At 37.9% G+C, this 11,030-nt stretch overlaps 2 protein-coding genes across 2 annotated transcripts; both read right to left on the minus strand.

The window, feature by feature from the left end:
* Positions 1-4,976: 4,976 nt before the first annotated feature.
* Positions 4,977-6,968, minus strand: LOC132611945 (uncharacterized). The gene is made up of 6 exons (XM_060326302.1): positions 6,563-6,968; positions 6,246-6,484; positions 5,749-5,835; positions 5,546-5,662; positions 5,059-5,440; positions 4,977-4,990 (listed from the first exon to the last, which is right to left on the minus strand). The coding sequence occupies exons 1-6, from the start codon at positions 6,966-6,968 to the stop codon at positions 4,977-4,979; spliced, it is 1,245 nt and encodes a 414-aa protein (XP_060182285.1).
* Positions 6,969-9,245: 2,277 nt separating this feature from the next.
* Positions 9,246-10,796, minus strand: LOC132611948 (uncharacterized). Its single transcript, XM_060326306.1, has one exon. It carries the CDS (start codon positions 10,794-10,796, stop codon positions 9,246-9,248), a length of 1,551 nt encoding a protein of 516 aa, XP_060182289.1.
* Between the last annotated feature and the right edge of the window lie 234 nt (positions 10,797-11,030).

Raw genomic sequence — 11,030 nt, forward strand, 5'->3', positions numbered from 1 at the left:
TGGCTAATGTTTGGTACATATGAATATTGTTATAGATCTTGCGAAGCGAAAGACTTAAGTTCAGATTAGCATAGAAAGCGGGCAAGGTATGTAAGGCTTACCTTTCTTTCTTTTGGCATGATCTCTATGAAACGAACAAATGACGTATATGTATGATTGCAAAGAAATTCCTATTCTTAGAGCCACTAGGATGGCTAATGTCCTTGATTTCCATAAGATATTTCATATGATTTTGATGCGTATTTATGATGTCCGAAGGTCTATTTGATATGTTTCCGAATGGTATTCGAAAGATAATCGATATTACTAGAGTCTTGATTTTTCAAATGCTAGCACGTCCGACTATTCCATCGAGTCCTTGATATACTTTGATATGTGCATATGATTCTAAAAGTTATATTTGATTTGATCTATAAGATATCCGAAAGATACTTGATATGAGTATTGCTTCGATTTTCCAAAAATGGCTTCTGAAATGCTCGTAGAAGGCTCTGTACTTCAAGCGTCCATAACTTTCTCATATTAAGTCGGATTGACCCGAAACTTGTTTCTGAGCCTTCAGGAGTCGGTAAGTATACTTGTCTATCGAGTCTTGATTTATGTGCATATGGTTTCACATTATTCTGTTCGCGCAAGACTCAGTTTGGATTTCACTGAGCCCGGGCCAGGACATGTTATCGTGCGCACTCCTCTGCATTATTCACCGAGTCCCTCTCACTTGCGGGCCAGGACACGTTATATGTATATGTATATGATGATATGATGATACGGGGATGGCGGCCAGGATGGCATATGATGACTTTATCCACCGAGACTCGCAGTAGAGGGTCGGGACACGTTATGTATATATGGTATATGATACTGACATGGATGATTCTATCCACCGAGTCCCTTAATAAAGGGCCGGGACACGTTATATGCATACATGATACAGGATGTTGGCATACATGATTCTATCCACCGAGTCCCTCACTAGAGGGCCGGGACACGTTATATGTATATACGGTATATGATTTTGGCATGCATGACTCTATTCACCGAGTCCCTCACTATAGGGCCGGGTACGGTATATGTATACATATATTCATAATGACATAATGACCTGATTTCATTCACCGAGTCCCATAATGGGCCGGGTACGGCATATGCTATGGAAATGTTTGGTTCTGTTCCGTACTGCACAGGTACCGTGGTTTCTTTATTATGATACTTGATTCCCGGAATCTCTATTCAGTTATGATCTTTCCAGTTGTATTTCATGCCTTACATACTTAGTACATATTCCGTACTGACCCCTCTTCTTCGGGGGCTGCGTTTCATGCCCGCAGGTACAGACATTCACTTGAGTGACCCAACAGCTTAGGCCATCTGTTCTGCTGCCTTGGAGTGCTCCCTTGTTCCGGAGCCCCTATTTTGGTACAAACTCTTCTGTTATATATATGTGTGTGTATATTCAGGGGTACAGCGGGGCCCTGTCCCGTCATATGATTCTGTTATGTTTGTTAGAGGACTGTTGACATATATGTGGGTAATGGGTCGCTATTGTTCGGTTATGTCTGTGGTTTGCGTCTAAGCGATCCTATTTGCTATGACAGCCTCAACGGCTTGTATGTATATATGCTTATGTATATGCTTCGGATGATATGTTCCATGACAGCCTTAGCGGCTTCTGTATGATATGTATGTTATATGCGACCACTTCAGATTAATATCTGTATAAATTAATATATTTTGGATATGAACAAGATATGGCTATGTCGATTTGGTAGGTAGGTGTGTATGGGTGTCCAGCTCGGGCACCAGTCACGACCCACGGGGTTGGGTCGTGACAAAAGTGATATCAGAGCTGTTTGTCCTCGGAATGTCTACAGGCCGTGTCTAGTAGAGTCTTGTTTATCGGTGTGTTGTGCACCACATCTATAAACAAGAGGCTACAAGACATTTAGGATGTTACTTTTTCTTCGCTCTTAGATCGTGCGATAGAGCTGTATTTATTAGGATGGTTCCCTTCCAATGAATTGCTGTGTCTACAGCGAGGCTCCAAAAAGAGCGATAGCGTCAGTATTTTTGGAAATTGTTTCTAATCCTCTTCCTGCAGGTGATTGTAGATTGACGAAAGATGAAGAGGACAACCTCTAATAGTGGGGGTGCTAAGAAGGCCCCTAGGGTATCTCCAGGACCGAGTAAGAGGAGCCTTAGCTATTCGATTGAGACTGATCCTTCGGAGGATCCAGCAACAATTCCTCCAGAGTTTTTGACCCCCAGGGAAGAGGACCCTGCGGAGGGCAGTTACGATACAGATCCCTCGGACACTACCAGAAAATGGGCCAATGGCAACACAAACAAATGCGTTGCAATAGAACTGAAAATCGTTGCCACAGATCTATCGGGACGCATTATCATCGGTGACATCTAATGGCGTGCCAATAGCTCTATAGCCACGGTTCTTGCGACGGTTAACACAACCGTTGCTATAGTTTCTCTATTGCGACGGTTAGCATCATCGTTGCTATAGTTTCTCTATAGCAACGGTTAATTGGTCTATCTGCAACAACATTATTTTGGTTAAATGGAACCGTTAAAAACCGTCCCCATAGACCTTTTATGCAATGACTGCTAAGGGTATGGCAACGCTTAATTAAGGTTAATAAAATCTTATGCAACAGTTTTTATTATATTAGAGACAATCAATAAGTATCTACGGGAACAGTTTTCGGACATATAGAAACGGTTCACATGGCCTATTGCAATGGTTGGCACATTTTATTTGGGACTTTCTGCAATGGATTTGGTAGACTATTGCAACGGTAAAAATAAAATTTACAACCCTGGTCAATCAATTATAATATACAATGCACTTTATATAATCACAAAATGAAAGTTTTCAATCCAAATGGGCTGCAAGCTAGTAATATCGATAAAAGCAAAATGTTACAACCCAAATATGCATAATTAAGTTTAATTTACATGCATTTCAAGAGAGTTTGCATAAGTTTTAAATTGTGTGATAGCAAAAGATCATTCCTAAAACATCTAGCAAAAGATCTAAATTGTTTGATAGCAAAAGATCATTCCTAAAACATCTATCAAAAGAGATCATTCCCAAAAGATCTAGCAAAAGAGCAGTGACTCAGAAGTCTTCACTCCGATCATCATCACCTTCCATTTCTTCATTTTCAACACCTACAAAAGAGGATAAATAATGTCGTTACCCTTCAAGCGTGCACACTCAATACACAGATAATATCTTATTAAAACTCCTATTTTCTTTTTGAGAAACATTCAAATCTGTACACATCAACTTCATGGATGATATTCATCATGTTATATTTTGCAAATGTGTGTCAAAGTTTTCCTTGTAAGATCTATAACGGTTTTATGGCCTTTATAGAAGTGTATGTTTTGTTGTCAGTAATGTCTCAAAAACAAATGACTAGGAATAGAGAATTGTGCCAGCTGTTTCTACCTATCAGTTTCTTGTATGTATCATTTGACATCCCATTTCAGCTGTTGTCTAATACCATAAAACAATAGATCTGTCTTATAGTTTTGAAGTTCCTGTTTCCTGATAAAATTCTTGCTTCTTGTTTCTGCTTCCTTTTGAAGGTCGTTTCAACAATGGAAAGCATGTTAAAGAAGAATCCCAAAAATATGTGACACAATTTCTATTTTGATCAGAAAGTAGAAACAAGATGAATTTGATCTCATGATATTTAGATAGGTGAGTATCACTTTGCGTCTTTTCAAAATCCACCCCAAAACGAATATATAATTAGAGAAGAGAAAGATCAGAAGCAGGTGCAATTTGCTGGTGAGACTAGCACTAAAGTGCAAGCCTTGGATGCTGTTGATGAGAAAGAATCAAGGGGTAACATATAGGAAATAATGGTAAACAAGGTGGCTGCAGGTGAATAGGTAGCTGCTGAAGATGTTAACTTGTATGCAGCTACTGAAGCTTCTAACTTGATCCAAAATGCACATGATGCAGTACAAACAAATAAGAGAGAAAGGAATTTAGAGGATGGTGCTGAAGTGCTGCATAATGCTATGGTGCAGATTGAGGATCAAATGAGTCCAAGTACTGTAGTTCGCAAGCAGGTACAGAGTTCATGTACAAAAGAAGCTGCAATCAGTTGCGGAGAATATATAAGGGTAGTACTAAACATATTGCTGGTGAAACCAGTACTATAGGGCAAGTCTTGGGTACTGATCGATGTTCACACACAGCAGCAAGTCTATGCTACTATGAGTGCTGCAGTTGCTCCATCTCATTTGAGGGGTGCTGAGATAAAAGAATTTTAACAATCAAGATTGGTAAGTCCATCGATCAATACAGCATGTACCAGTAGAAGGTTTGATAGCACGAGAATAAAACGACAACGAAAAATTACAAAACTTGTTTCGTTGTTATATACTCCGTATATATAAAGTTGATGAGAAAAAAAACTGCTAGGAATGCAAGCAGCAAACAAGACACTGGAAAATAATGTGACTCCAAGGGATACTACTCATAAGCAGCACCAGTTTACAGCATAAAAATCTGCAACTCCCAAACAGCAGTATAGTGCACTAGCAGATACCAGATCGAATAGTTCGAAGTGGGGAAAAAGCACTTGAAAGTTATGAACATTTGACCTCAAGTGCTAGTGTACACAAGCCTAGCAAAACTGATCCTAAGTCTGCTAGAAATAAGCAGAATCAACTGGTAAATGCTCAGGTAAAAAGTTATTTCGTAAAAAACTGGTAAACAACATTCTTCATCTAATATGTAAAACACCAGCTCACTGTTCTTTCCAACCAATCCAGATAGATCAAGAAGTAGCAAGCAATTAAACACCAGCATTACATATTTCGTTCATTCCTTACAAACAACCAGCCAGTATAAGATTTCATCAATATATGCTTAGGCAAGAAAAAGAATCAACAGAGAGATTAATAAAATTATCAAATAGATCACATGTACGAATCAAGATTACTCAGTTGCTTGAGACTGAGAACAAGAAGAAAAGAAATGTCTTGAACAGAGAGAACAGTGGAAGAAGAAGAAGAATTACTGACCTTGGTTGTTACTACTAGCAGCTTCTCCTAGCGAACGAAAATTGAATTTTAGCATGCTAGGATCAAGTACTAAGTCTGGGTTTAGACGCTGAAGTTGTGCGATGACGTTCATTGTAATACCTTGTTCCATCACCTCCGTTTGTGCATCGAATTTTTCCTGCATCTTTTGCATCCTCGCTTCCATCTCCTCCATTTTTTGATTCATCAGTTCATCATTACCGTTTAAAGAGGGTCCAGAATCTCCAGCTTTCCCTTTCAAGACAGTTTTGGTAACCCCACACCCATACAATCTTACGTGGCCCGGATGATCAGGTCCTATAACTGCGGCAAATGCATCAACTCCATCTTCGCTTTCTTGAGTTTCTTCTCTTTCCATTTCAGCCTACAAATCAGATTCAAGAGTAGAGAGTTCATGTATATCAAACTGATCCAACATTTAAGAACAAACAAATGATCTCAATAAACTTTATATTAGAAAGTTTCGTACTATTTTCCTAATCGTATCTTCATATGAGTCCTTGTAAACTCGACCAGGTTTCCTCTTTCTTGTAGTCACAAAGATGGCCTTATTCGTCACAGCATCGGGACCTTCATTCTTTTTTTCCTAGTTAAATGAAAGTTGGCATAAAAATCTTCCTAAGTAAAGTCTGCAGATTTATAGTAAATGAACAATAAAAGAAAACGCCAAACCTCGCGAATTACAGCAAAGCTTTTTTTCCCAACAGTATGCTGATACCTCAACTTTTTGCGATTCTCTCTGTTAGTGTTGGACATTTTCTGCAATAAATTAGTTAGTGAGATAATAGGAACCAAAAATATAAGCAATGAAGAGAATAAATCAGATGTAAATAAGGCACTAGTTTCAAGAAAAGAAAGTTACGTTGTCCTTAATTTATATATTACCTGAGATTTTTCAGAGTTCCAGTATACAAGGAGATCCATAAAATGAGACTGTGGAACATATCCGGGCCTGTTTTCCATTCGAAGTTGGTCATTGGCTTAGGGTATATAGTGTTTTTTCTTCAACCAATTCTTATACTTTCTCCAAGCAGATTGAATTGCTTTTAAAGCCCATGCTTGTGCAGTATCAGGAATGTTATATTTTTCCTACAACTTGGTGCTGTTAGGTTAATGCGAAAGATACTGAAAAATATCAACAAAAAATAGAAACATTGAGAACTTCAAACCTTGGTATATTTCCACATATTTTTATGTGTTTTCAGTTTCCTCCAATTTGATACATTAATAGGACAAAAGGTCGAATTCCTTGCCAATGTTCCAAGGAAGCTACCTAACTCTGCTACGATCGCTTGAGTAGGACCAACAGGTTGGTTGTGCTTATTTAGCACGATCAATTTATGCTCACTTCGTCCATGGACATTTTGCATTTGTGTTCTACCTCTTTTTTTTTTCATGGAAGCAGGACCTACAATAATCATAACACAGAGATTACCAAATTACTAATTAATGTTAGTAGAATCTATGACAATCTATAGATTCTTACCTTGTTCCTCAGATTCTTGATTTGCTTCTTGGGGTGTAGAATCTTGTGATGTTTGTTGCACTTGCTCCTGTACTGCTTGTGCTGTAGAAGGGGTAGGATGTCGTGACTCTTGCTGCACTTGTTCTAGTACTGTTTGTGCTGCAGAAGTAGTTGAATGCCTTGGTACTTGTTGTACTTGTTCTACAAGAGAGGTAGAATGAATTGGCTCTTGCTGCACTTGAGTTTGCACTTGGGATCTTAACCTTGGAAGTTGTTTTTCCCTATTTGAGCAATCAGCTTCTTGAACATTTCTTTTTGTTCCCCTCAACGACATTTGGTTTGCCAACGAGGCAAGTGATCCAGCTGGAAGGAACATTGAGCCTTTTGCTCTTTTGTTTTTTCTTACAGCCCGATCTTCTTCATCCATGACTATTCAGAACTCTGTAAAGTTCAAAACATTAAAATAAAAGGAAAGGCTAGCATAAGCATTAGTAGAAACAAAATAAAAGATGACCAACTCTAAAATTACAGACCTTTTAAATTTTGTATCAGGACCTTCACACCTTTTTCATATAACTTAAATCTCATCCTAAGATACATTTTGTTAAATATACAAATCTATTCATAAATTCAGTAAATTGAAGAAGATAAATGAAAGATGATTAAAAAAAGAGAACAAGAATAATCATAAATAGTTTTCTAAAAGGGCATTTATCATTCATTGATAAAAAATAAAAATAAAATTAAAACAGCAAGTGCATAATTAAAGTTTGTTCAAGATTTTCACCTTAATCATCCTCTTCCATCCAATCCAATCAGTATCATCAATGTCATCCTCCTCTTCTGATGATTCTCTAATTGTTTCTTCTAAATCTTGTGTATGAATTGGCACGTCAACAACATCAACAGGCATGTCTTCTCTTGACGTGCCATTGTCAACATCAGGTAATCTACTTAAGGAACCAATGTCATCATTAGGTTCCCTCCAAAATGTGTCTGATATTGGGACAATTCTCTTCCTCTAAATCATACAAATCTATCGGGACTTTATTCCTTGCATAGTAAACCTCTTTTTCAGCTGGATCCTCCACATAAAAAACCTGATGAACTTGCGATGCTAACACATAAGGGTCATTTGTACTGCATAATCTATTGAAGTATACCCGAGTTAAACCATATTCATCTACTACATTATGAAACCAATCACATTTGAACAATACGACACTAAAATGACCATAATAATCAATCTCAATGATATCTTGAATAACTCCATAATAGATGACCTCTCCATCAATGGGATTCTGGTCCCTAGCACTAGCAAAACTATCAGTTGTTGTTGATAAAGTCACTCCGCTATTTTGAGTCTTGCGGGGTGCATCTCGGGTTTTCATATGAAATCGGTATCCATTAATAAAATATGCAGTATATCTTTGAGCCACCGAATTAGGCCCTTGAGCTAGACCTCGTAAATAATCTGGCACTTCAACATTTTCAAATTTCTTTTCAAACCAGTTACTGAATTCTAGACTATGATTCCTTGCTCTTACCCGGGCATTTGATCTAGTATGATTACCCATCAAATTCTTATGCTCCCTGCAATCATGAAAATTAAAAATTAAATTACTACGCCTTTATAAATGAAGTTGAAATGCAAATAATGAAGTTTAAATGTAAATATTTGTTATATAATTTATCTTACTCAATTAACTTCTCCACTTGTTCATCTCCAGTATTGAACAGAGCATACCGATGTGCTTCATCTTTGGATTGTGAATCCATAAGAAAAGTGTTTCTCTTTTTCTTCTCTCTTCCTATTGGATGACCTATGTTAGGGAATATAGGTGACAAATTTTGAAGGCACTCGTCATCCTTAGTTGGTACCTACTAAATCTTGTCTTCACGCCATCGTGTAGGTATCTCGAACAAAAAGTCAAGCACTCTTCAGCCAGGAACCCCTCTGCTATTGATGCTTCTGCACAAGATCGATTGCGAACGAACCCCTTCAACTTACATAGGTGCCTCTCAATGGAATACATCCAACGAAGATGGGCCGGACCCCCAAACTTAATTTCATTCACTAAATGAATAGGTAAATGTAGCATTATATCAAAAAATGTTGGATGAAAAATCTTTTCAAGGTCACATATTATTTCAACAATTTCAGAATGCATTTTTTCAAGATCTCTTGGCCTTATAACCTTACTACATATGGCTCTAAAGAAATTGCCCAATCTAATCAAGGTCAGCGAACCATTCTTGGGCAAAGCTTTTCTAACAACAACTTGGAGAAGGTAATGCATTATAAAATGAGCATCATGGCTCTTGTACCCTGATATTTTCATCTCCTTCACTTGCACACGATGTGATATATTCGAAGCACACCCTTTTGGTAATTTGGCATTTTTTATGACTGTGCAAAACAACCGTTTCTGTTCTGGCTTCATGGAGAAACAAGCTCGAGCCAAACTTAAACTACCATTATCATCTTCTATTGGTTGTAGCTCCTTCCATATCCCCATTTCTTGTAAGTCATAGCGAGAATTTACATGATCCTTTGACTTTCCATCTATATCCAATAAAGTCCCAAGCAAACTATCACATATATTCTTCTCTATGTGCATCACATCAAGATTGTGCCTCAATTTATTATGTGACCAATATGGCAATTCCAAAAAAAATGGACCTTTTTTTCCAGGGACCCTTATTATCCCGAGGCCTTTTTTTTTCCCTTTCCATACACATTGTTGAATTCACGCAGCTCTTCAAATAACTCTACACCCGACAAAGGAGTTGGTGCAGGTCTATGCTCCTCCTGACCATTAAATGATTTCTTATCTTTTCTTAATGGATGATCGCGAGGCAAAAATCTCCTATGACCCATGTAACACATCTTATGACTATGCTTGAGATATTGAGAGCATGTGTCATAATTACAAGTGGGGCATGCCAGTTTCCCTATGGTGCTCCATCCAGAAACCATTGCTAATGCTAGAAAATCACTAACTGTCCACAATAAGGCTGCACGCATTCGGAATGTTTGGTTGGTTTCAGCATCATAAGTTTCTATCCCAGCTTCCCATAATTCCTTTAATTCTGCAGTTAATGGTTGTAGGTACACATCTATATCATTTCCCGGAGATGAAGGACCCGGAATGATCATTGACAACATGATATATTCCGACTTCATGCAAATCCACGGTGATAAATTATAGTTCATTAACATAACAGGCCACGTGCTATGAGAAATACTCATGGTTCGAAATGGGTTGAAACCATCAGTTGAAAGACCCAACCTGACATTACGAGGATCTCTAGAAAAGTCTGGGTGCAAAGAGTCAAAATCCTTCCAAGCTTCTCCATCAGCAGGATGTCTTATATTCCCGTCATTGGGTCGTTCATTATCATGCCACCTCATTGCAACAGATGTTTCAGGACACATAAACATCCTTTGAGGCCTAGGCTTTAAGGGAAAGTACCTTAAAACCTTTGCAGGGATTTTAGATTTGGCATTAGTCAAGGCATTACCAACACTCTTCCATCTAGAAGACCGACAAACGGAGCAATTTTCTGCTTTCTCATTGTCTTTCCAAAATAGCATGCAATCATTAGGGCATGCATGTATTTTTTCGTAATTAAGACCCAAATCTTTTATCATGTTTCTAGCCTTGTTGAATGACTCTGGTAGCTGGGAAAAGGGAAATGCCTCCTTCAGCAATGCTAAAATGTCTGAAAATGCTACATTACTCAACCCATGCAAGGTTTTAAGCAAGTACAACTGAATGGTGAAACTCAATTTAGTGAAAGTTACACACCCCGGATATAACTCTTGTTTCCCTTCCTCCAATAATTTAAAAAATTTCTTTGCATCTTCAGATAATAGTCCCTCTCTCTTTACTTCTTCATGTGCCGACTCACCCTCCATATTTCTAAATGTATCATGAAGCAGTCCATCAATGTCGTCACGCAAGTTAGAATCTTCATCATCATTGATTGGATCAGGTGCATTTCTCGAGTAAAACCCTTCTCCATGGAAAACCCATTTAGTGTAATTATCAACAAACCCCTCAACAACCAAGTGTTCTTCCACGACATTTCTATAATGCCAGTAGCGATTAACACATTTTTTGCAAGGGCATAATATTTCATCTCCTTGAGATGCTCGTTCAAATGCCTTATGAAGAAAATTGTTCACTCCATGACTATACTCCTCCGTCCATCTTAGGCAATTCATCCAACTTTTGTCTCCATTGTCCATTAAAATCCTATATAAGATAAGAAATCACAAAATTTAGAAGTCTTGATAGCCAAGAAATAGAAGAAGAGCAACATGTTAAGATAATTGTTACGGACCTACAACTACTAACCACAAAACTCTTACTCATTCAATAGAATTGCATCTCAAAAGGAAAAGGAGACGCTATTTTAATTTGTAGCAAAAGATAAGAAATCAAAGACTAAAAGAGCATACACGGAGGACCCAAAAAAGACA

Source organism: Lycium barbarum, chromosome 1 (genome assembly GCF_019175385.1).
Source record: "Lycium barbarum isolate Lr01 chromosome 1, ASM1917538v2, whole genome shotgun sequence".
NCBI lineage: Eukaryota > Viridiplantae > Streptophyta > Magnoliopsida > Solanales > Solanaceae > Lycium > Lycium barbarum.

Coding starts and splice junctions, on each gene's coding strand:
- LOC132611945 (XM_060326302.1), bottom strand. CDS start 6,968: ATGGATGAAGAAGATCGGGCTGTAAGAAAAAACAAAAGAGCAAAAGGC. Junction 5,663..5,748: donor GCTTTGCTGTAATTCGCGAG/GTTTGGCGTTTT, acceptor TCATTTAACTAG/GAAAAAAAGAATGAAGGTCC. Junction 5,441..5,545: donor AAGATACGATTAGGAAAATA/GTACGAAACTTT, acceptor TCTGATTTGTAG/GCTGAAATGGAAAGAGAAGA.
- LOC132611948 (XM_060326306.1), bottom strand. CDS start 10,796: ATGGACAATGGAGACAAAAGTTGGATGAATTGCCTAAGATGGACGGAG.